The 26867-nt window shown below is 39.9% G+C and overlaps 1 protein-coding gene and 1 pseudogene across 2 annotated transcripts in view; one reads left to right on the plus strand and one right to left on the minus strand.

The window, feature by feature from the left end:
- Positions 1 to 26867, plus strand: part of DDX46 (DEAD-box helicase 46) — a 75580-nt gene that overhangs the window by 23146 nt on the left and 25567 nt on the right. For both annotated transcript variants that reach the window (XM_027605413.1, XM_027605414.1), the window contains exons 13-15: positions 1519 to 1601; positions 16625 to 16789; positions 17296 to 17458. In XM_027605413.1, the coding sequence (XP_027461214.1) occupies positions 1519 to 1601; positions 16625 to 16789; positions 17296 to 17458 (411 nt within the window). The remainder of the gene's footprint in view (positions 1 to 1518; positions 1602 to 16624; positions 16790 to 17295; positions 17459 to 26867) is intronic.
- LOC113928983 lies at positions 10879 to 11586 on the minus strand (annotated as a pseudogene).

Below are 26867 nucleotides of genomic sequence, written 5' to 3' on the forward strand. Positions count from 1 at the left end.
AGCTTTGCTTTTAACGGGTTGGGGGGGTGGACTATCCTTTTATTATTATTATTATTCTAAGCTTTAGACTCTTTCCACCACAGGAGCTAGTATTTTCTTACAATACTGGATAAATTAAGGTATTGCAGCTTCAAGAAATTTTATCTTTTGTAAATATTGCATGTCTTTTAGCTCATATGTTGTGCTTTGTTAAATTATTCCCTATCAAAACTGTTACTAAACTGTTGACATTATTTAACTTCTGTGGAGAAAGGCCCTTCAAGATTTATAGAACTGGGCTTCCGAGACATAAGCCATCCAAGGTAGGTCATTTAATGCTGTTCCCAACTTTGCAGAACTAATGGGGGCTGCAGATGTTAGTATGGAATACTTAAATATTAGGAAGCATTTATTTTGGCTTCATTTCTTAGTTTTTTGAAGAAAATGCTTTCAAAGGTTTCCATTGCAGTATTCAGTATATACATTATACATTAAAAACTGTGAGTAATGCATGTTTCTCATAGCATTCTGCTTGAATTTCTGTATACATTTACTTCTAATTCTCCATGATGTTGGCGAAGTGACACTGAAGTTGTTTGATAAACCTCTGTGCCTGTACAGCATACAAAAAGTTTTGGGTTGAATACTGATAAAATAATCCCTTGTTTTTTTCTCAATGCTGCATTGATTAAGTCTCCTGAAATTCATCTTGATTAATTTTACCTTTTTCCTTTATCTGTCTTTTTGATTTATATTGAATAACTATTTTATACATGTTTTTGCCAGGTGATTGATTCATCAGTTGATAGAAATGCTTGTGTTAATCCTTTAGAAAGGCTTTCCTGTGTATGTATTTAGTTTTTGCTGGCTCAGAAACGCCTTGCTACTATTTAAACCAGTGGGAGCATTTAATAAAATTGAATTTATATCTTTGTATAGAAAAATGTATATATGCAATACATTTGGTATTTGAAGTTTTTGTGTAGTACTTTAGTTACCTAATGATGTTGAATAGCTTCTCATTAATATCTTGACATGCCCATTAGAAGCTTCTGACTATATGGAAGTAGTTTATAAATTAATATAAAAAGGAGGTTTTCTGCATCTAAAATAGTTAGCACTGGAACTTGCTTTACACACATACGCTGTAATCTCTAATATGTTTTTTCCTAGGTGATGCTGTCAGATAATGGCTGATGTGGCTCGATGCTTCATCTCAGTCTTAGTTTTATGATGTGTTTTGGAGAGGGCTGTTTTCTGAATTTTACAGGTCCTTCAGGCCCTATGATGGTATGCAAGAGACGAGTTTGACAAAATAAAGGGCCTCATATACCCATTGTCAGAAAGTACTTGCCATTAGATTAAGATCTTGTAGACCAAAATTTCGTTTCACTGTTTAAACATACCTAACTTACCCCTCTGGTTAAGTCAGGCATTTTAGTTCCCTTTACAGTTTTTTAAAGTTCTTGGTAGTGATAAAATGAATTGTGACTGATTTTTAGTTTTCGTTTTGTCTTTATTTTTTTTTCCTCATCTTAGGTCGGGTCACAAATCTTCGAAGAGTGACATATGTTGTTTTAGATGAAGCAGACAGAATGTTTGACATGGGTTTTGAACCACAGGTAATCACTAAATGTCTTAGTGTTTTGAACTATAAAATAAACCTTGTAATTGCCGTGAGAATGAAATGTTCTTAAAGTGTCTGAAATTCTCACACACATTTTTGTTGCGCTGTGATACAGTAAGTTGAGGACATATGAAATTGAAATAGATATGTTTTGAATTCCTCATAAAACTGGTTCAGAAGGTATTTGTGCAGGCTTTCTCTTTTGGTCTTTTAAAACCATCATTGGTAAAATTAGAATTGAAGTGCTGATAATAGAAGCTTAAGCTTTCATATTTTATAGTTTTTGTTGTCCCTTTTTTCTATACATTTTTGAGATTTTATTTATTTCAGAGAGAGAGCACGAGCAGGGGGGAGAGGGAGAGGGAGAAGCAGGCTCCCCGCTGAGCAAGGAGCCCGATGTGGGACTCAATCCCAGGACCCTGGGATCATGACCCAAGCTAAAGACAGGCGCTTAACCAACTGAACCACCCAGGCACCCTCATTGTCCTTTCAAATTCCTTTACTTCATGCTTTTAATTACCTCATGATCAATATAGCCCATGCTGTTTATATTCTCCAAATGTAAAAACGAGGCCCGGAGCATTTGTCTGCTTTAGATTTTTGTATTCCTCATACACACTCTTTGCTCAGATACAAAATTTCAGTGATAAAAACTTACAGGGACACATGTTAAGAGGTGGTATTTTTATTGAGATAAGGTATATGAGTTATCAGTGTGCTATGGATACCAAAAAAGATTTATTTTCTATTGCAAACTGCATTAATTGAAATGCGGTATTAGAAAGGGATACAGTAAAAGTGGTCTTTAGTCTTTTCACATAAGTCTCTAGAAATGTATTTCCTGTCATGTGCGTGTATTTAGATTTAGGGATCACAATCTAAATGAGATATAGAAGAGCACATAAGAGTAAACAGGACTATGATGATGCCTGAACCATGTGAGAAATAGTTAAAGAGGAATATTTAGCTTGGAGTAGAGGACTTGATAGCATCCTTTAACCCTTTGAAAAAAGTCTGTCACGTGAAGGAATCATTGAGGAGTAGACCTAGGACCCACTTGGGAAGTTATATGAAGCTGGATCTGAGCGTAATGTGAGAAAGGGCTGGATAAACATTATTTGGAGGGGCACCTGGGTGGTTCAGTCATTAAGCGTCAGCTTTCGGCTCAGGTCATGATCCCAGGGTTCTGGGATTGAGCCCCGCATCGGTCTCCCTGTTCCGCGGGAAGCCTGCTTCTCCCTCTCCCACTCCCCCTTCTTGTGTTCCCTCTCTCGCTGTGTCTCTCTCTGTTAAATAAATAAAATCTTTAAAAAAAAAAAACTATTTGGAGATGAAACAAGTTACGTTGTGGGAGGAGGGCAGATACTGAATATGCTTTTCATCCATGTGTTCGGGTAGAGGTAGGGTGGTCCATTTGTGGAAAGAGAGTAGAGGGAATTGATGTATCAGATGGAAGATGGAATTAGATCCTTTTAATGTCTTTCCTAATCCCGGGAAATCTTAGACGTTTTGGTAGTGTTTAAGGTAGGTGTGGTGATTGGGCCTTTCTGGTTGATCCGTTAAGCTTTGCCATAAAGAGGTCAAACGACATTTCCCATTCATTGGTGTGCAGAGTGTGAATCATCCCTTGCCATTAGTGCTTACATCTCCGTAAGTACCTGAGGGAGAAATGCTGAGTAATAGTTTGTTAATCACTAAAACCTGTTGAAGAGAAGAAATTTTATTTTATTTTATTTATTTATTTTTTTAAAGATTTTATTTATTTATTTGACAGAGAGATAGAGAGCACAAGTAGGCAGAGTGGCAGGCAGAGGGAGAGGGAGAAGCAGGCTCTCTGCTGAGCAGGGAGCCGGACATGGGGCTCGATCCCAGGACCCTGGGATCATGACCTGAGCCGAAGGCAGCCGCTTAACCGACTGAGCCACCCAGGCGCCCCGAAGAGAAGAAATTTTAGAGTAAATTAATGATTATTTTGTGAGCTGTAGTATAGAAAGTGCTGGGTTGGGGTCAGTGCCACAGTGCACTATTTGGGTGTAAAACAAGTAAAGGCACTCGCATTTGAATCAAAGCTGGTATTAGTGAATGCACATCTGCACAATGGCTTCTATCTAGAGAAGAGTGGGCAGGCAGTATGCCTCCAGACATGATTCTGTACTGAAGAAAATAATGAAAATTGGGAACTAAATTAAGTCATGGCCACTGAATGTGTATCTTTCTGAGTGTGAATGTACAGTAAGTGTACTTGTTGTGCGATGGCACGGGCAGAAGGTACAGGACTCTACTTTTCCACATTTAAGCTTGAACAGGCTGGCAGGTCGAAAGGCGCTCGGGAAAATCTTTGTGTATTGTTTTAAACTTAACACTTTTAGTGCCAAAAGAGTTTTTAGGGTGAAGAATAACAGAATTTCCTTTTCTTTTCTCTCTCTCTTTTTTTTTTAAGATTTTATTTATTTGAGAGAGAGAGAATGAGAGAGAGCACGAGAAGGAGGAGGGTCAGAGGGAGAAGCAGATTCCCCGCTGAGCAGGGAGCCTGATGCAGGGCTCGATCCTAGAACTCCAGGATCAGGACCCGAGCCAAAGGCATTCGCTTAACCAACTGAGCCACCTAGGCGCCCCTCTTTTTTTTTTTTTTAAGATTTTGTTTATTTATCTGAGAGAGAGAGAAATAGTGAGAAAGAGCATGAGTGGGGTTGAGAGGGAGAAGCAGGCTCCCTGCTGAGCAGGGAGCCCAATGTAGGGCTCAATCCCAGGACCCTAGGATCATGACCTGAGCTGAAGGCAGACAGCTGACTGAGCCACCCAGGTGCCCCAGATAACAGAATTTCTTAAAAAGACCAGTAGAAAAGTGTACCTCTTTCTTAAACCTTACTGATTTTTTTTTTTAACTTACTGAAGAAAAACTTGTACTTATTAGTGGACATCTTCCTAAGGGCTGCAACAGAATGTGAACTCCTTTTGGAACCAAAGACAACAGAAGAGTAGATTAGGAATCCGTTTGTTCCTTTACTGAAATTGGAATCTATTAAAAGTAGCTTTTGACAGGATATTAAAAAGTGGTTTTCATGAGAGATTGCCCTATAGTTTCTAGGTTTGTTCTTTTTTAGTTTCGTAAAAATAAAGAGTAAGAGAAGAAATCAATTAGATACAGAAATTAATCTTTAGCTTAAGTTAGCCACTTTGGAGCTGGACATACATACTTTGGTAAAAATATGTAAATAATATTCCTCTTATTTAAAAAATATTATTTACATGTTCTCTTTTTATTAAGAAAGACAGTGTTGTAATTGGCCTAAATTTATTCATGCCTACGTCTAATATAGAATGAATGAAGCTGAAGATTCTGAAGACATTTACTCCAAGTTTCACTTTCTTTCATTCTTTTTTTTTCTTTTTTCTTTTTTAAGATTTATTTATTTGAGAGAGAGCAGGGGGAAGGGCAGAGGGAAAGAATCCCAAAGAGGCCCCCTACCGAGCGCGGAGCCCGACTCAGGGCTTTATCCCACGACCCTGAGATCCTGACCTAAGCTGAAACCAAGAGTCAGACGCCCAACCAACCAAGCCACCCAGGCGCCCCACCGAGTTTTCACTTTCTTAAAAATACCAATCACATAATAAAATGAGAGAGTAAATGTGCTTGTCAGTTGTACACTGTAAAGCACCAGGCTTGCATCAGTCATCTTAAGGAGCTCACTATCTCATGTGAGATTACTGTACTTTGAAGACCGTCTTCAAATTCACATCAAAATTAGGTCACTAGATAGATGATTAGACACCTCAGCATCTCTGAGTCTCTCTCTTGAGGCCAGTGGTGAAGGGTTTGGTGCATAAGCAGTTACAGATGAATAACATGGCTACTACTTAAGGAAATTGAGGTACTGAAAAAAGACAGATTTTTGAAGACTTATTTTTTAAGTCTAATGTAATACTTTACATTAGAGGAGACAGATTCAGAGATGTAATGACATTTGCCTCCCCCCCACCCCGCCCCATGTTTTATTCCTATTTCATATTATGATTTAGTCCAGGGTAATTTTTACCAACATAGATAGCAACATCTCAAGGACCCTATTTGTGATTTAAAAATTGGGATTGGGATATTTACGTTGGTGAATAAATAAATCATTAACTTGGTAGCAAATTATTTTCTTGAGGGTGAAGAAAAACATTGCACATCATCAAGAGAAGTACAAGACAGAATGTGTTAATCTTTTAGAACGTCTCTAAAACGAGCATATGCCAATGATCAGGAGTTGAATCAGTGAAAAGTGGGAAAACTGCTACCTTTGTAAACGTTAGTGACTGGCCTGATGAATTTAGTTTTAGCCTATGAGTGTGAAAGAAGTTTATGTACTTACTTGGCAGACCACAGCTGACTTGAAGTATTTGTGGTGTGAAAGAGGAAACATACTGAAAAATTTCAGGAACAGCTTTTAATCAGTAGCCCCCAGTCTGATAGCTTCCAGTCTGATAGCCAAGGCAGTCAAAACACAGACCCACTCATCATTGAAAAAGTGTGTGATCATTAGGGTCATTCTGTAGGCATCTTCATGACTCTAAGCAGTAATAGATATTCATAAGGTAAATCTAAGCTCCCATGTGCAGTACACTGTTACAGGAAGCACAGAGTTTGTAGCTTATTCAGGAAGATTTCTCTGCACTATGACAAGAAAAAGAGTTGGGTCTGGTTCTCCAGAAAAGTTTTATTCTTTGATATTGTCTTTCTGCATATGCTGAGAATGAAAGCCTATTTGTGAATAGTCTAGGAAGGCAGGATGTTTATTATTCTTTGAAGAGATTTTCAAGGCCACAGTGGCACTTTAATGTGAATTGTCTGATCCTTGTTTATACATGTATAAAATGAGAAGTTGAGACTCAAGGAGCAGTCCTTCGAGTTGTTTAAGATGATCAGCTTTGTATGTAATGTCTTAAAAGATGGACACATTAATGTGAATTTGCAGTGATATTACTATCAAATTCATATCATCAAACCAAGCGTGGTTAATGATTCCTAATTTTCAGTAATGTACTTCAGTCATTCCGAAAGATTTGTCCTTTTATATAGGAAGATCAAGAAAAGCGTTCTGATAAGATGACATAGGAACTGGGACCTGAGTAAAGTGAGAGATTGAGTCATGGGGATATTTGGTAGAAAAGTGTTACAGGCAAAGAGCCAGTACAAATGCCCTGACATGGGAGCTTACTTGGCCAGTGTCCCTGGAGCAGAGTAAAGAATGGGGAATGTGATGGGAGAGAGTAGAAGATGACAGAAAGAGATGTACTGATGGTGTGGTGAACATGTAAGACCCTGTACAGCAGGGTTAGGAATTTGGATTTTGTTTTTTTTAAAGATTTTATTTATTTATTTGACAGAGACACAGCAAGAGAGGGAACACAAGCAGGGGGAGTGGGAGAGGGAGAAGCAGGCTTCCCGCTGAGCAGGGAGCCCGATGCGGGGCTCGATCCCAGGACCCTGAGATCATGACCTGAGATGAAGGCAGACGCTTAATTACTGAGACACCCAGCCACCCCTAGGAATTTGGATTTTAAGTTTAATGTGATGAGTTATATTTGGAGGCTTTGGGGGTTTTTTGTTTTTTGGCTTGAACTCACAACCCTGAGCTCAAGACTGGGGCTGAGGTCAGGAGTCAGATGCTCAGCTAAGCCACCCAGGCACACCTATATTGGAGGGTTTTGAGCAGAGGAATACCTGATCTAATTTTTTATATTTTTAGTCTTAAATTAACGGTCACACGTGCACATAGGTTTAATGGTACCCCTTCTCTACTTTCTCTTTAATCTCTTAGCTGATTATTTTGATATTCTACTTCTCTAAATAGAGTGCTTTTACTTCTCCTTTTTATTTTTTTGTTTTTGATACTGCTTATTGACTTCCCATGGGGGAATGTAATTTCTCTGTTTTCCTTCTTCCTGTTACATTCTTGCATCATTTTCATCCTTTATTTTTTCAGTAGATTTATGTTGCTGTTTTAATTGGATCAGAATATTACATTATGGCAATCTAAGTGTTATTCAGAGCTGGGCAGTGTATTAAATTGATTTTTTTTTAAAGTAAGTTTGTGTGTTTTTTTTTTTAAGATTTTATATATTTATTTGACAGAGAGACAGGGAGAGCAGGAACACAAGCAGGGGGAGTGGGAGAGGGAGAAGCAGGCTTCCCGCTGAGTGGGGAGTCCGATGCAGGGCTCGATCCCACGACCCTGGGATCGTGACCCGAGCCGAAGGCAGATGCTTAACGACTGAGCTACCCAGGCATCCCTAAACTGATTATTAATTTCCTCTATAACTTTTTGTTTTCCCTAGAGATAATTGTCTTTTTATGTGTGTTGGCTGGATTTCTGTATACTTTAATTAAATGCCAAACTCTATTAGTTATATAAATATATCAAGTAGTTGAAACAGTCAAGTTTTCTGTTTGTTTCATCTTCCTTAAGGAGTTTTTTTTCAGAGCCTTTTGACCTGTTCCAGTCATGGTTTGTTGTTCTCTCTGCTTGACATACAGCTGCTGTCCTGGGATCCATCATTCTGGGATCAACAGAGTCCCCTTTGTTTTTCACCTTATTAGGATCCCCAAAGTTCTGTAACCCAAGACTAAATCTTTTCTTAAATAATTTTTTTTTAATAGAACACTTTAGGAATTTCTGTGTCATCGTTGCATTAAGGGGCCATACTAATCTCTCTATCATTCCAATTATTTTTATTTATTTTTTTTAATTTTTATTTATTTGAGAGAGAGAGAATGAGATAGCACGAGAGGGAAAAGGGTCAGAGGGAGAAGCAGACCCCCTGCCGAGCAGGGAGCCCGACACAGGACTCGATCCCGGGACTCCAGGACCATGACCTGAACCGAAGGCAGTTGCTTAACCAACTGAGCCACCCAGGCGCCCCATTCCAATTATTTTTAGTATATGTGTTGCTAAAGTGAGCACTTAAGTGATTCATTTTTACTTTTTTAAATTTATTTTTATTCAAGTATAATTAGCATACAGTATTATATTAGTTTCAGGTGTACAGTATTCAGTACAGTATTACTCAGTACGCATCATGATAAGTGTGCTGTTAATCCTCTTCACCTATTTCATCCATCCCCACATCTGCCTCCCTCTAGTGACCACCAGTTCGTTCTCTGTATTTAAGAGTCTGCTTTTTGTTTGTTTGTTTGTTTGTCTCTTTTTATTCTTTGTTCTTTTGTTTGGTTTCTTAAATTCAACATATAAGTGAAATCATAGGTATTTGTCTTTTTCTGACTTATTTCGCTTAGCATTATACCCTGTAGTTTCATCCATGTCGTTGCAAATGGCAAGATTTCATTTAAATGACTCATTTTTAAAGATTGCCTTCTACCTACATAGGATCTTTGTCCTCTGAGTTGATTTTCTCTTTGCTTTGGTTTCTGCATTCTGTAGATGTCTGGGAATCTGTAGTTACCTACTTGTGTTTAAGGGTTGGAGAAGGGGCAGCTTAAATTCAAAGCTGTCTGTGCCAGAGCAGGACTTACTGACTTTGACTTTCACTGTTGTGATCTGGTTGGGTCTTTCCTTTGGTTGGGGACTATCTTCTGCTTGTCTTCTTGCGCTGAGCAGACTGTGCCTGGAGAAATATTGGCGGTCTTCTGCCTCGAATATGAAGGTCTGTCTTCTGTTTTGGGTTGGAAAAGAGGCCTTGAGGGAGAGGTGGGAGCCTCAGCCTCGAGCATTATGCATTTACTTAATGCTTTTCTTCTTAGGGTTTTACCCTTGCTTCATCCATCCATGCTCTTGTTTTATTCTCTGCAGAAGCTAAACCTTTAGGTCTTGGGCTAGGATGAGAGAAAGGCCCATTGCCTGGCTGAGTAGCAGGTGGAGGTCGGGTGATTTGATTGCTTCTTAAGCAGACCTTGTAACAATTCTCCTTATTCTGGCACCCTACCTTTCACGTTCATGTAGGGAGAATAGCTTTCTTCTTAACTTTTCCTTACTGCTAGCATGGGATTCTCTTCCTTGAGCTTGATTAATCTTTTACCATCTTAAAACATTTTACTGTTTTTTGTTTTGTTTTATTGACAAATAAAGGGGCATTTATATACTATAAAACTCATGCTTTTATTTTCTTTTTTAAAATATTTTATTTATTTATTGGAGAGAGTGTGCGTGTGATTAGAGAGAGTGTGCATGTGAGCAAGGAGAGGGGCAGAGGGAGAGGGAAAAAATCTTAAGCAGACTCCCTGCTGAGCTTGGAGCCAGATGCAGGGCTCAATCTCATGATCTCACCACCCTGACATCATGACCTGAGCCAAAATCAAGAGTTGGATGCTTAACCAGCTGAGCCACCCAGGCACTCCTCCCTTCTTGCTTTTATCTTTCTTTGTATGCCAGTACTTTTGAAAGCTTTAAACAGACTCAGAAATAAGAACACTGCAGTAGTCTTACATTCATTAAAGAAATCAGCTTTTAATTTTCCCACACGGAAGCCACCAGTTTCTATTTGTTATTAGCAAGTTCTACCAGATATTCAAGGAATTGATAATTGTATTCCTTTTTTTGTTTTTGGACATATGAACAACTTTAATTACCTGCTACAACCATGCAGAAGGAAATATGTGCTAAATGGATAAAAACACGGTTCATAAACTTAGGAGACAGGCAGGCATTTTTAGACCACTTCAGGTTTAGACATTAACCAGACTGAAGTATTTTTTAACATTTAAAATAAAACCTTAAAAAAAAATAGAACTTTTTTACCACAGTAAACAAAACAATGTATTAAATTTGACTTCCAGAAATGACCAAATTATTCTTTAAACATGATTTAATTTTTTTTCACATTTCTTTAAATGTCAAGTTTTCTTTGGCAAACTTATCCAAAATACTAAATTTTCATTTTAGAACTTATTTTATATTTATATAACAGAGTGCCCTAAATTGATGTTCATCAAGATACCTTTCTCTAGGCCCTAATAGTTTCTACCTTCCTTTTAAAATGTATGATCTTTTGGGGCGCCTGGGTGGCTCAGTTGTTGGGCGTCTGCCTTCGGCTCGGGTCATGATCCCAGGGTCCTGGGATCGAGCCCCGCATCGGGCTCCCTGCTTGGCGGGGAGCCTGCTTCTCCCTCTCCCACTCCCTCTGCTTGTGTTCCCTCTCTTGCTGTGTCTCTCTCTGTCAAATAAATAAAATCTTTACCAAAAACAAACAAAGACTTCCAGAGCTTTAAAAAAAAAAGTGTATTATCTTTTAAGTTGTCATTCTCAAAAATATTCTGGAGAAAAAATTATGAATTAAACACCGATAAACTCTTCTTCATTTCTGTTGTAGTAATTTATCATCTAACCCACAGTTGTCTATCAGTTGAGTAAGGCTGAGTTTGTTGTTCTCCTCAGACATAGCTGACTGCAACTCATAAAGCAACAGCTGGCTACAGCTTCTCCACTTCTGTATTAACACCTGTAACTGAGACAGGTCATTCTTTGATCTATACATTTTGACCGGTTTTAGCCTCCGAAGAAAGTCTTCTTTCTCCTCAATCTGCTTCACCAATTTTGCTCTTTCTTCACTTAATCCTTGTTTTGGAAGATTCTCATTCACAAAGTCACTTTGGAGATCACTGCAAGACTCAGTATCAAGAGATTTAGATTCACATGCACTGATAACTCTTGAAGGTTTTCTTCAAATATGTACTTTCTTTGAATTCACCATCTATGTGTTTAAAACTTTCTTGAAGTTCCAAACAGTTTTCTTCTATTGAAGATGCTGGTTTCTCAGGAAAAGTCTGATCATTTTCTTCATTCTCTACTTTAAGACGTTTCACCACACTAACAGGAATTAAATGAAGATCTAGTTTTCCTCAATCGTTCTCTAAGTGTTGCACTCATAGGTTGTTTTCTTGTGCTCCTTGTCCGGGGAGATGGTGGATTGGTGCAAGCCCGTGGAGTGCTAGGTAAAATCACACCTGAGTCAGATGGTTTTTCCATCTTGAAAATAAAATCTTGGTTTACCTCTTAAACCCTAAAAAGCTGTGTGACTAGAACCAATGACCACCCAGGCCTGAGGAACAAGGAACCCAAGCGCATCTGTGCCGTTTAAGTAGTGAACAGACCCTCCCTCCGCCATCCCCGGAGTGCAGAAAACGTGCGCTGCCGCGGCGGGGCGGGGCCGCACGGCGATAATTATATTCCTAATCATATTTTATTTTAAAGTATGAAAAAGGGTAAATAACAGTTCATAAGGTCTTTGTAATCCTTTATTTTTTTCTTTAAAGATTTTATTTATTTATTTATTTGAGAGAGAAAGAGAGCGCATGAGAGGGGGGAGGGTCAGAGGGAGAAGCAGACTCCCCGCTGAGCAGGGAGCCCGATGCGGGACTCGATCCCAGGACTCCAGGATCATGACCTGAGCCGAAGGCAGTTGCTTAACCAACTGAGCCACCCAGGTGCCCTCTCCCTGTAATCCTTTATTTTTAAAAGGGCTCTCAGTCCTCATTATATACCATAAAATTCACCTGTTTTAAATGTATAATATAGTGGTTTTTAGTGTTCATACACATTTATGCAGCGATCACCACAATCCAGTTTTGTTTTTTTTCCGTAATCCAGTTTTAGAACATTTCCATCACAAGAAAGATGCCTCATGCCTATTTTTACTCATTTCCAGTTTTCACCCCAGCCTGAGGCAGCTGCTGATTCGTGTTCTGTCTTAATATATTTGTCTTTTCTGGACATTTCATATAAAATGCATATATTATACATCTAGCTTATTTTACTCAGCATAATGTATTTGAGCTTTTTGTCCATTTTTTTTTTTAAGATTTCTTATTTATTCATTTGACAGAGAGAGAGACAGCGAGAGAGGGAACACAAGCAGGGGGAGTGGGAGAGGGAGAAGCAGGCTTCCTGCTGAGCAGAGAGCCCGATGGGGGGGCTCGATCCCAGAACCCTGGGATTATTACCTGAGCCGAAGGTAGACGCTTAACCGGAGCCACCCAGGTGCCCGAGCTTTGTCCATGTTATAGCATGCCTTTCATTCCTTTTATTGCTGAGTGGTTAGTATTCTGTCATATGAATTTATATCACGTTTTGTTTATGCATGAACTGTTTGATAAATACTTTGGATTATTTCCACTTTTTGGCTGTTATGAATGATGCTGCTGTGAACATTTGCATACAAGTTTTTGTGTGGACATATGTCTTTATTTGTACCAAGGGGTAGGATTTCTGAATTGTGTGGTAATTTATATTTAACTTTTTAAGAAACTGTCAAACTTTTCCATAGTGGCAATTTCATTTTTTTTTAAAGATTTTATTTATTTATTTGACAGAGAGAGACACAGCGAGAGAGGGAACACAAGCAGGGGGAGTGGGAGAGGGAGAAGCAGGCTTCCCGCTGAGCAGGGAGCCCGATGTGGGGCTCGATCCCAGGACCCTGGGATCATGACCTGAGCCGAAGGCAGATGCTTAACGACTGAGCCACCCAGGTGCCCCGTGGCAATTTCATTTTATAGGCCAATATAATATTGGTATCTAAATCAAACAAGGTATAGTTTAATGTACAATGTTGCAAGAACCCTAAAAAGTGTATTAGGGAACCAAATATAGTAATGCTTAAAGTAAATAATAAATCACATTGAAGTTAGTATTCTTTACATGCAAAAGCTAGTTTAAAGTTAGAAAAATCAAGTAAAAGGCTCCTGGGTGGCCCTATCTCTGACAGAGGGTCTGACTCTTGATTTTGGCTCAGGTTATGATCTCTTGGGTCCTGAGATCCAGCCCTGCCACGGGCTCTGTGCTCAGTGGGGAGTCTGCTTGAAAATTCTCTCCCTCTGCCCCTTCCCTCACTCACACACACTCTCTATCTCTAAAATAAAACCAGGGCGCCTGGGTGGCTCAGTTGGCTAAGTGTCTGCCTTCTGCTCAGGTCATGGTCCCAGGGTTCTGGGATCGAGCACCATGTCCATCGGGTTCCCTGACCATTGGGGAGTCTGCTTTTCTCTCTACCCCTCCCCCTGCTCATGCTTGCTCTCTCATAAATAAAATCTTTAAAAATAAAATAAAGGGGCGCCTGGGTGGCTCAGGTATTAAGCATCTGCCTTCGGCTCAGGTCATGATCCCAGGATCCTGGGATCCAGCCCCACATTGGGCTCCCTGCTCAGTGGGAAGCCTCCTTCTCCCTCTCCCATTCCCCCTGCTTGTGTTCCCTCTCTCACTCTCTCTCTCTCTCTGAAATCAATCAATCTTTTCTTAAAAAAAGAAAAAAGAAAAGTCAAAAAATATAATCTACCCTGTTACCAGAATAGAGGAAAAAACCATACCGTTATCTAAAATGTGTAAAAGGCATCTGATAAAATTTCATTTATGATTTAAAAATTCAGAAGTGATGGGGCACTGGGTGGCCCAGTTGGTTATGAGTCTGCCTTCGGCTCAGGTCATGATCCCAGGGTCCTGGGATTGAGCCCCACATTGGGCTCCCTGCTCACCAGGGAGTCTGCTTGTCCCTCTCCCTCTGCCCCTCCCACCCCTTGTGTGAGTTCTCAGTCTCTTTCTCTCTTTCAAATAATAAATAAAAAAATCTTCAAAAAAATTCAGCAGAGACTAGTGGGGAACCTCCATATCCAATGAATGGTACATACAGAAAAATCTGTAGTAAATGTTACACTTAGCGGTAGAACTTTTAAACTTTTAACATGAAGAACAAAGTAAAGTAGTTAATATCCATTCAACATTTTACTAGAGGAGAAAGGGTATAATGTTTAGAAAGGAAGAAGCAAGTGTTATTTGCAGATGTTAAGGCTGTCTTTGTAGAAGACTCAAAATGATCTACAGATAAATTGTTAAGAGGACCATAAAGTTTCTGGATACTAAGTCAGTAAACAGAAATCATTTACATTTCTTTTCTCAGTAAGTTAGAAAATGTACTTTAAAAATCATATAATTCAGGGCACCTGGGTGGCTCAGTCGGTTAAGCATTTGCCTTCGGATTAGGTCCTGATCTTGAGGTCCTGGGATTTAGCCCTGCGTTGGGCTCCGTGCTCGATGGGGAGCCTACTTCTCCCTCTTCCTCTGCCCCTCGGTCCTGCTTGTGTTCTCTCTCTCGCTCTGTCTCAAATGAATAAATAAAATGTTAAAAAAAAACCATGTAATTTACAAAAGCATGAAAAAATAAACCTGACAAAAGATGTATAAGATCTTTTGGAGAAAATTATGAAGCTTTACTGAAAACATTACAGAGAACTTAAGTTGACTCTCAAAGTTAGACATTGGGTGGTGAAGAATAACCCTCCTGTGGAGGAGGGACAGGGTAGGGTGCTTCTTGAAAATCTAGTTCATTCTCATTTTAGGATTATGTTTTCTTGTGTCTGGGTACCAATTTAATCAAAATGTTGCTGTCATCTCCTGTTTTATTTTCTTACTGTCTTTGTTGGTTTGTGCAAGTTTTAAAAACACTCTCTGCATTGTTAACTTTTACAGGGTTTTTCAAAGGAAAAGAAATAAATGTACGTGGTCAAGCAATAGTCTTTAACTGAAAGTACTGACATATATTTTAAAGCCATCATTTTGGCTACTGGATAGAGAATAGATTGGGTAGGAGTTGGAAGAGAGATAGTTGGAATAATCCAGATGAGAGGTGGTTGAGGTTTAGGCCAGGAACCCAGGATTTCCAAGTGCCTTGGGTAGGACTGCCCCTTTCACAGATTTCACATCATGTTTGATTGGAGTGAAAGTGTGGTCCTAGAATTCTGTATATTCCTGGCTAGACCTTCACCCATCCCAGTTTCCAACCACTCACCACTGTCTACCTTGAAACCATCATTAATAATCTTATTCATTACTTCTATTTTTTTTAAAAGATTTTATTTATTTGAGAGAGAGAATGAGATAGAGAGATCATGAGGGTCAGAGGGAGAAGCAGACTCCCTGCTGAGCAGGGAGCCCAACACGGGATTCGATCCTGGGACTCCAGGATCATGACCTGAGCCGAAGGCAGTCGCTTAACCAACTGAGCCACCCAGGCGCCCCATTACTTCTATTTTTCTTGTTTATAGCAGTCATCACAAGAGTCCTAGGATTTCTCCAGGGCTCTATAGAGGTGCCCATATCCTATCCCCACAACAGTATGTCTGCCTTCATTGTTCTCTTTGTTTCTGTTGCTCATATCAACCTTTGACACATAATACATTTATCCCTGTCCATCTTCCTTCGAATACAAACTCCATGAAGACAGGGTTTTGTCTGTTTTTATTGCATATTGCAAGCGCTTAGAGCAATGCCTTACACATACAGTTGCTCAACAAAAATGTGTTGAATAACTGATGGAAAACAGTGATACCAAGGGAGAATACTTGTATCCCAGATAAAGTTTTAGGATTGAGAATACTGAATTTTTGGTGGATTAAGTGTGAGATCAGTGAGAGAGAGAGAGAGAGGTGACAGATGGCTCTTCCATCTTTGCCCTAAATATGTGAATAACTATAGTTGCTGTTCTTAGGAGGGGGAAACTGAACAAAGCAAATTATGGAGTAGTATCAGTTATTTGAAGGTAACAAGTTCAGAGTCACTGAATAGATGTTCTCAAAATTTTCTTCTCCTTTTTTTGTGTGTGTGGTTTTTTTTTAATTTTAAAGATTTTCTTTATTTGAGATAGAGAGCATGCACCAGCGGGGGGAGCAGAGGAAGAGGGAGAAGCAGGCTCCCTGCTGAGCAAGGAGCCAGATGCGGACTTGATCCCAGGACCCCAGGATATGACCTGAGCCCAAGGCAGACAACAACTGAACCACCCAGGCTCCCCTTTTTTCTCTTTGTTATTTTTAAACATTTTATTTATTTGAGAGAGAGAGTACAGAGGGAGAGCCAGACTCCCCGCTGAACAGGGATTCTGACGCAGGGCTCAGGCCCAGGACCCCAAGATTAGGACCTGAGCTGAAGGCAGATGCTTACCTAACTGAGCAGCCCAGGCACCCCTTTCTACTTGGTTTTAACATCGTATGATTTTTGGAGCCTATACTCACCATATTTATTTGCAATGTGTTCTCAGGTCATGCGCATTGTGGATAATGTCCGACCTGATCGACAGACAGTTATGTTTTCAGCTACCTTTCCCAGAGCTATGGAGGCTTTGGCTCGCAGAATCCTGAGTAAACCCATTGAAGTGCAGGTTGGAGGCAGGAGTGTGGTTTGCTCAGATGTGGAACAACAAGTGGTGGGTACAATCTTTTGGAAATCCTCAATTCCCTAGAGGTTTAGGCAGTATGTGATCCTTTGGGGATCACTGTGATGAAGGCAGGTAATTATCTAATCTTGAATAGGATACAGCTCAGCCATTAATATTTTATCCGATAAATCTAAGCTATTCCTTGGAACTGCATGTTTAAAATGCTCTTTTTAGTTCCTCCCACCAGAAGAGATGGGACTGGTAGATGGAAATATCACATACCCATTTTATTCTTTAGTTAATAGGATGTGAGGTCAAGAGACAGAGAGTACTAGATGATGGTTTGCTCACATTTGCAAGCTTCTTCTTTCAGTTAGAAATTTTTTTTTGGTCTTACTGGTTTATCAGTTAAAATCAACATTTTCCTACCGATTCCTAAAGATACAGCAAGATGTTGTCATTTAGCCATTTGCCACAAATAAAATGAATATTTTTGCATTAGAGATATATTTGCTTTTTTATTCCATTAACTTGGTGCAATTTGGTATTTTCAGATTGTGATTGAAGAAGAAAAGAAGTTTTTGAAGTTACTTGAGCTTCTTGGCCATTATCAAGAATCGGGATCTGTCATTATATTTGTGGATAAGCAGGAACATGCAGATGGTCTTCTGAAAGATTTAATGAGAGCATCTTATCCTTGCATGTCTCTTCATGGAGGTAATGTTTAGTGAAGTATCTGTTGAGTACTTAATTTGACCAAGTGCTGCTGTGTTCTGAATGATGATATTTACTGTGTACTGTGATTTAGAGCCAGATTTTATATCATCTATCTCAGTTTTTATTCACAACAGCTCTATGAAGGGGTAAGCATTATTATTGTTCCATCTTAGAGATTAAGAAAGTAAGACAACAGTACATTGGTTTGACCAAACCGTATAGCCATTAATCAGATAAGGAGAAATTGAACTTAAAATTTTCTGTTTCACGTTAAATCCCTTCCATTGTGCCATGCTACTTAGATGTTTTCATGATCACCTTTAATTGAAAGAAACATTTTAATTTTGATGTAACATCTCCATTGTTAAATGTATGTGGGACTTAGAACGCTAAACATATGGAACACAGTTTGAATTATCATCACTAAGTGTTCTGGCAGTCTGTGACTTTGTAATGAACCATGCCAAAATTTAGTGGCAAATGTCATTTATTTCATAAATCTGCACTTTGGGTGGAGCTCAGCACATACTGTCTAGTTTCTGTTTCATGCTGGGTCTACTGGGGTGGCTTAGTTGGGACTGGGGATCCATTTCCAACTTGCCTTAACTTAGGTGGCTGGCATGTTGACACTGAGCTCAGGCTATTGGCCTGGGGTGATGGCTCTTCCCTTTGCGGATCTCTTCTGTGTACCTGGCTGGAAGGCAAGAACCGAAAGTTGACAAGTCAATTTAAAGATGGTACTTTCATTTTCACAATATACTGAAGGTTAAAATAGTCCCAGGACTGGCTAAGATTAGAGGGGATGGAGGCGTAGACTCCCAATTCTTGATATGACGGTCATTCCCCATGCAGAAGAGTATGTAGAATAGGCCATGCTTTTGCTGTCATCTTTGGAAAATACAGTTACCATACCACATGTCATTGTGGATACAATTAAAAGGGCTTTTAGGTACTTTGAGGGTATGTATTTGGTTAACTTTTAATGTTTGAAAATGCCTCATATTTTCTCCTTTTTTTGTTATTGGGATAAAATGTACATTATATAAAATTTACCGTTTTAACTATTTTTAAGTGTATAAATCAGTGACATTAAGTGCATTCACAATGCTGTGTAATATCACTGTTATCTACTTCCAGAAGTGTTTTTCATCCCAAACAAAAACTCTCTACCAATTAAGTAATAACTTCATCTCCATCCCCACCCCTTAGCCCCTGGGAACCTGTATTCTGATTTTTCCATCTGTGAATTTCCCTGTTTTAGATATTTCACACATGTGGAATCATACAGTATTTGTCTTTTTGTGCCTGGTTTTTTTTTCACTTAGCATAATTGTCTTTGAGGCTTATTGATGTTTTATCATGTATCAGAATTTCTTATTTTTTGAATAAGTATTTTAATTCTAGTATAGTTAACATACAGTGCTATATTATTTTCAGTTTTACAGTTCTACACGTCATTCAGTGCTTGTCCTGAGTGTCCTCTTAATCCCATCACCTATTTCACCCATCCCACCACCCACCTCTCCTCTGGTAACCCTCAGTTGGTGCTCTAGATAAGAGTCTGTTTCTTGGTATGTCTCTCTCTCTCTCTCTTTTATTCCTTTGCTCATTTGTTTTGTTTCTTAAATTCCACATATGAATGGAATCGTATGGTATCTGTCTTTCTCTGAGTTACTTCATTTAGCATTATACTTTCTGGCTTCATCCATGTTGTTGCAAATGGCAAGATATCATCCTTTTTATGGCTGAATAATGTTCCATTCTATATATATACCCCACATTTGTATCCATTCATCTATTGATGGATACTTGGGCTCCTTCCTTATTTTAAATAATAGTGCTGTAAACCTAGGGGTGCACATGTCCTTTTGAATTAGTGTTTTTGTATTCTTTGGGTAAATATCCAGTAGTGCTATTACTGGATTGTGGGGTAGTGTCTTTTTTTTTTTTTATTAACTATAATGTGTTATTTGTTTCAGAGGTACAGGTCTGTGATTCATCAGTCTTACACAATTCACAGCGCTCACCAGAGCACATACCCTCCCCAATGTCCATCACCCAGCCACCCCATCCTTCCCATCCCCCACCACTCCAGCAACCCTCAGTTTGTTTCCTGAGATTAAGAGTCTCTTATGGTTTGTCTCCCTCTCTGGTTTCATCTTGTTTCATTTTTCCCTCCCTTCCCCTATGATCCTCTGTCTTGTTTCTCAAATTCGACATGTCAGTGAAATCATGATAATTGTCTCTCTCTGATTGACTTATTTCACTTAGCATAATACCCTCTAGTTCCGTCCACGTCGTTCCAAATGGCAAGATTTCATTTTTTTGATGGCTGCATAATATTCCAGGGTGTGTGTGTGTGTGTGTGTGTGTGTGTGTGTGTGTGTGTGTATTACAACTTCTTTATCCATTCATCTCTCAATGGACATCTAGGCTCTTTCCATAGTTTGGCTATTGTGGACATTGCTGCTATAAACATTGGGGTGAACGTGCCCCTTTGGATCACTACATTTGTATCTTTGGGGTAAATACCCAGTAGTGCAATTGCTGGGTCGTAGGGTAGCTGTATTTCAACTTTTTGAGGAACCTCCATACTGTTTTCCAGAGTGGCTGCACCAGCTTGCATTACCACCAATAGTCTTAAGAGGGTTCCCCTTTCTCCGCATCCTCGTCAACATCTGTCGTTTCCTGACTTGTTAATTTTAGCCATTCTGACTGGTGTGAGGTGGTATCTCATGGAGGTTTTGATTTGTATTTCCCTGATGCTGAGCGATGTTGAGCACTTTTCATGTGTTGCCCATTTGGATGTCTTCTTTGCAGAAATGTCTGCTCATGTCTTCTGCCCATTTCTTGATTGGATTATTTGTTCTTTGGGTGTTGTCTTTATAGATTTTGTATACTAGGGGCACCTGGGAGGTTCAGTCATTAAGTGTCTGCCTTTGGCTCAGGTCGTGATCCTGGGGTCCTGGGATTGAGCCCTGCATCAGGCTCCCTACTCAGCGGGAAGCCTGCTTCTCCGTCTCCCACTCCCCCTGCTTGTATACCCTCTTTCATTGTCTCTCTCTCTGTCAAATGAATAAATAAAATCTTAAAAAAAAATGTTTTGGTTACTAGCCCTTTATCTGATATGTCTTTTGCAAATTTCTTCTCCCATTCTTTCAGTTGTCTTTTGGTTTTGTTGACTGTTTCCTTTGCTGTGCAAAAGCTTTTTATCTTGATGAAGTCCTAATAGTTTATTTTTGCCCTTGCTTCCCTTGCCTTTGGCAATGTGTCTAGGAAGAAGTTGCTGCGGCTGAGGTCGAAGAGGTTGCTGCCTATGTTCTTCCCAAGGATTTTGATGGATTCCTGTCTCACATTTAGGTCTTTCATCCATTTTGAGTCTGTTTTTGTGTGTGGTGTAAGGAAATTCTTGAAAAAGAAGAATGAAAATCCAGTTTCATTCTTCTGCATGTGGCTGTCCTATTTTCCCAACACCATTTGTTGAAGACTGTCTTTTTTCCATTGGACGTTCTTTCCTGCTTTGTCGAAGATTAGTTGACCATAGAGTTGAGGGTCCATCTCTGGGCTCTCTAGTCTGTTCCATTGATCCATGTGTCTGTTTTTGTGCCAGTACCATACTGTCTTGATGATGACAGCTTTGTAATAGAGCTTGAAGTCCGGAATTGTGATGCCACCGGCTTTGCTTTTCTTTTTCAACATGCCTCTGGCTATTTGGGGTCTCTTCTGGTTCCATACTGATTTTAGGATTATTTGTTCCATTTCTTTGAAAAAAGTTGATGGTAGTTTGATAGGTATTGCATTAAATGTGTAGATCGCTCTAGGTAGCATACACATTTTCACAATATTTGTTCTTCCAGTCCATAAGCATGGAACAGTTTTCCATTTCTTTGTGTCTTCCTCAATTTCTTTTATGAGTATTCTGTAGTTTTCTGAGTACAGATTCTTTGCCTCTTTGGTTAGATTTATTCCTAGATATCTTATGGTTTTGGGTGTAATTGTAAATGGGTTTGACTCCTTAATTTCTCTTTCTGCTGTCTTGTTGTTGGTGTATAGAGATGCAGCTGATTTCTGTGGATTGATTTTATATCCTGCCACTTTACTGAATTCTTGTATGAGTTCTAGCAGTTTTGGGGTGGAGTCTTTTGGGTTTTCCACATACAGTATCATATCATTGGCAAAGAGTGAGAGTTTGACTTCTTTGCCGATTCGGATGCCTTTGATTTCTTTTTGTTGTCTGATTGCTGAGGCTAAGCCTTCTAGTACTGTGTTGAACAGCAGTGGTGATAGTGGACATCCCTGCCGCGTTCCTGACCTTAGGGGAAAAGCTCTCAGCTTTTCCCCATTGAGAATGATATTCGCTGTGGGTTTTTCATAGATGGCTTTTATGATATTGAGGTATATACCCTCTATCCCGACACTGTGAAGAGTTTTAATCAAGAAAGGGTGCTGTACTTTGTCAAATACTTTTTCTGCATCTATTGAGAGATTCATATGGTTCTTGTTCTTTTATTAATGTAGTGTATCACATTGATTTGCAGATGTTTAACCAGCCTTGCAGCCCAGGAATAAATCCCCCTTGGTCATGGTGAATAATCCTTTTTATTTTTTTATTTATTTATTTTTTTGACAGAGACACAACGAGAGAGGGAACACAAGCAGGGGGAGTGGGAGAGGGAGAAGCAGGCTCCCCGCCAAGCGGGGAGCCCGATGTGGGGTTCGATCCCAGGACCCTGGGATCATGACCTGAGCCGAAGGCAGAGGCTTAACGACTGAGCCACCCAGGTGCCCGGTGAATAATCCTTTTAATGTACTGTTGGATCCTATTGGCTAGTATTTTGGTGAGAATTTTTGCATCCATGTTCATCAGGGATATTGGTCTGTAGTTCTCCTTTTTGATGAGGTCTTTGTCTGGTTTTGAGATCAAGGTAATACTGGCCTCATAAAATGAGTTTGGAAGTTTTCCTTCCATTTCTATTTTTTGGAACAGTTTCAGAAGAATAGGTATTAATTCTTCTTTAAATGTTTGGTAGAATTCCCCTGGGAAGCCTTCTGGCCCTGGGCTCTTGTTTTATTGGGATATTTTTGATTATTGCTTCAATTTTCCTTTCTATTTCTTCCTAGGTCAGTTTAGGTAGTTTATACTTCTCTAGGAATGCATCCATGTCTTCCAGATTGTTTAATTTGCTGGCATATAGTTTTGCTCATAATATGTTCGTATAATTCTTTGTATTTCTTTGGTATTGGTTGTGATCTCTCCTCTTTCATTCATGATTTTATTTATTTGGGTCCTTTCCCCTTTTTTTTTGATAAGTCTGGCCAGAGGTTTATCAGTCTTATTAATTCTTTCAAAGAACCAGCTCCTTGTTTAGTTGATCTGTTATACTCTTCTTTTGGTTTCTAGTTCATTGATTTCTGCTCTGATCTTTATTATTTCTCTTCTCTTGCTAGGTTTAGGCTTTATTTGCTGTTCTTTCTCCAGCTCCTTCAGGTATAGGGTTAGGTTGTGTATTTGAGACCTTTCTTGTTTCTTGAGAAAGGCTTGTATTGCTCTATACTTTCCTCTTAGGACAACCTGTGCTGCAACCCAAAGATTCTGAACAGTTGTGTTTTCATTTTCATTTTCATTTGTTTCCATGAATTTTTTAGATTCTTCTTTAATTTCCTGGTTGACCCATTCATTTTTTTTTTTAAGATTTTATTTATTTATTTGACAGAGAGAGACAGCAAGAGAGGCAATACAAGCAGGCGAGTGGGAGAGGAAGAAGTAGGCTTCCTGCTGAGCAGGGAGCCTGATGTGGGGCTCGATCCCAGGACCCTGGGATCATGACCTGAGCCGAAGGCAGACGCTTAACCAGTGAGCCACCCATTCATTCTTTAGTAGGATGTTCTTTAGCCTCCAACTCTTGGAGCTCTTTCCAACTTTCCTCTTGTGATTGAGTTCGAATTTCAAAGCATTGTGGTCTGAAAATATGAAGGGAATGATCCCAGTCTTTTGGTACCGGTTGAGACCTGATTTGTGACCCAGGATGTGATTTATTCTGGAGGGTGTTCCATGTGCACTCAAAAAGAATTTGTGTTCCGTTGGTTTGGGATGAAATGTTCTGAATATATCTTTGAAGTCCATCTGGCCCATTGTGTCATTTAAAGCCCTTATTTCCTTGTTGATCTTTTGCTTATATTATCTGTCCATTTCAGTGAGGGGGGTGTTAAACGTCCCCTACTATTATTGTATTTTTGTTTCTGTGTTTCTTTGATGTTGTTATTAATTGGCTTATATAATTGGCAGCTCTGATGTTAGGGGCATACATATTTACAATTGTTAGATCTTCTTGTTGAATATACCCTTTTTAAGTATGCTGTGGTGTCCTTCCTGATCTATTATTATAGTCTTCGGTTTAAAATCTAATTTGTCTGAAACAAGGATTGCCACCCCAGCTTTCTTTGATGTCCATTATTAGCATAGTAAATGGTTTTCCACCCCCTCACTTTAAATCTGGAGGTGTCTTTGGGTCTAAAATGAGTCTCTTGCAGACAGGATATCGATGGGTCTTGTTTTTTTATCCAATGTGATACCCTTTGTCTTTTGATTGGGGCATTTAGCCCATTTACATTTAGGGTAACTATCAAAAGATATGAATTTAGTGCCATTGTATTGTGTGTAAGTTGACTGTTACTGTGTATTGTCTCTGTTCCTTTCTGGTCTATGTTACTTTTAGGCTCTCTCTTTGCTTAGAGGACCCATTTCAGTATTTCTTGTAGGGCTGGTTGGTGATCACAAATTCTTTTACTTTCTATTTCTCCTGGAAGCTTTTTATCTCTCCTATTTTCAGTGACAGCCTAGCTGGATATAGTATTCTTGGCTGCCTATTTTTCCCATTTAGTGCCCTGAATATGTCATGTCAGTCCTTTCTAGCTTGCCAGGTCTCTGTGGATAGGTCTGCTGCCAATCTAATGTTTCTACCGCTGTAAGTTACAGACATCTTGTCCCGAGCTCTTTCAGGATTTTCTCTTTGTCTCTGAGATTTGTAAGTTTTACTATTAGATGTTGGGGTGTTGACCCGTTTTTATTGGTTTTTGTGGGAGGGGTTCTCTGTGCCTCCTGGATTTTGATGTCTGTTTCCTTCCCCAAATTAGGGAGGTTCTCTGCTATAATTTCTTCAATATACCTTCTGGCTGTTTCTCTCTTTCCTATTCTTTTGGGAATCCCAATTATTCAAATATTGTTTCTCTTTATGGTATCATTTAGTTCTCGAATTCTCCCCTTGTGATCCAGTAGTTGTTTATCTCTCTTTTCCTCAGCTTCTTTATTCTCCATCGTTTGGTCTTTTATATCACTACTTATCTCTTCTGCCTCATTTATCCTAGCAGTTAGAGCCTCCATTTTTGATTACACCTCATTAATAGCCTTTTTGATTATGACTTGGTTAGAATTTATTTCTCCAGGAAGGGATTCTCTAGTATCTTCTATGCTTTTTTAAAGCCCAGCTAGTATCTTTATAATTGTCGGTCTGAACTCTAGTTCCAACATCTTAGTAATGTCCATGTTGATTAGGTCCCTGGCAGTCGATACTGCCCCTTTTTCTTTTTTTTTGAGGTGAGTTTTTCCATTTTGTTATTTTGTCCAGAGGAGAATAGATGAATGAGAGAACGAAATGCTAAAAGGGTAACAACGACCCCAGAAAAACATACACCAAACAAATCAGAAGAGACCCGAAACTGGGGGGAAGAGGAAAAAAAAATATATCATGCTGGTGAATAGAACAGAGCCACACGCTAGATTTTGGGTATATTTTGGTTTGTTCGAAGGACCTGCCTTCCAAAATTTTAAAGAAAGAAAAACATATATATACAAAAATAAGGGTAAATACAGGGTGCCTGGGTGGCTCAGTTGGTTAAGCGACTGCCTTCGGCTCAGGTCATGATCCCGGAGTCCCGGGATCGAGTCCCACATTGGGCTTCCTGCTGAGCAGGGAGTCTGATTCTCCCTCTGACCCTACCCCCTCTTGGGATCTCTCTCTCTCTCTCACTCTCTCTCTCTCTCAAAGAAATAAAATCTTAAAAAAAAATAAGGGTAAATACAATGAAGGGATGGAATATGACTATAAAAATGAAAATTAAAAAAGATTTAAAAAAAGGAATTGATAAGTTAGTTGAAAAGAAGAAAAATTTTAAAAAAAAGAAATAGAAAAAGAAAAAAAAGAAAATTTAAAAACTTAGCTTTGAAAGACTAAAGAATCATGGGGGAAAAGCCATGCATTCTGTGTGCTGTATACCCCTAGTGCTGGAGTTTTGCAGTTCTCATTGATCAGTAAACTTGGTCTTGGCTGGATGTTCTTGCTGATCTCCTGGGGGACGGACTTGTTACAGTGATTCTCAAGTTTCTTTGCCTCAGGCAGAATTGCACCGCCCTTGCCAGGGGCCAGACTAGGTAATCACCTCGGGTTTCCTCTCAAGCCTCTCCGTACAGCTTTCGAGGATGAGAAGGGGCGCCTAGGTTGCTCAGTTGTTACACGTCTGCCTTCGGCTTAGGTCGTGATCCCAGGGTGCTGGGATCGAGCCCTGCATCACGCTCCCTGCTCAGGGGGAAGCCTGCTTCTCCCTCTCACACTCCCCCGCTTATGTTCCCTCGCTCTCTTGTCTCTCTTGGGGCCCCATTCCTTGGTGCGACCTTAGGGTAAAGCAGTCATTCCTGTCTCCCTGGTCTCTGGCCGCACTCTGTGCTCTCCTGGCCTGTGACCGAGCATCACACGGCCCCAGTTGGACTCTCCAAACCCGGCAGATTCCTATGGCATGCTCCCGTGCCGCTCCTCTCTGCGGGAGGAAGGGGAATCTCCCCAGTTCTGTTGCTTGTTGGGCCCCGGCTCAAAAAGCAGTGGCCCGACTGTGCTGGGGATCATGGTCATGGCAACCCCAAGCTGAGAGCCCACTCGTGGGCTCACTGTTTGCAGCCGGCTTTGCCCCCTCTGATACCTGGGAGCTTTCCACACTCAGGCATCCTCAGTCTTTCTGTGACCCTGAGGGTCCTGAGACTACACTGTCCCAGTGAGAGTTCCACATCCCCCTGCTTAGCCACTGGAGCAACGTCCCTCACTGGAGCCGACTTCTAAAAGTTCCTATTTTGTGCACCGCTGCTCTATCACTTGCTGGTAGCGGAGGCTCCCTCCGCACATCCTACCTTCCAGAAAGTGGTCGCTTTACTGTTCATAGAGTTGCTGCTATTCTTTTCTTTGATCTGTTGAGTTCATAGGTGTTCAGAATGGTTTGATAACTAGCTGAATTCCTGGGACCAGATGAAATTTTGGTCTACTCCTCTGCCATCTTGCTAGCCCTCTAGGGTAGTTCTGTTTTTAAGTTTTTGGGGAATCTCCATGCTGTCCACCAACAGTGCTTGAGGGTTTCTTTTTCTCCA

Source organism: Zalophus californianus, chromosome 5, assembly GCF_009762305.2.
Source record: "Zalophus californianus isolate mZalCal1 chromosome 5, mZalCal1.pri.v2, whole genome shotgun sequence".
Lineage (NCBI taxonomy): Eukaryota > Metazoa > Chordata > Mammalia > Carnivora > Otariidae > Zalophus > Zalophus californianus.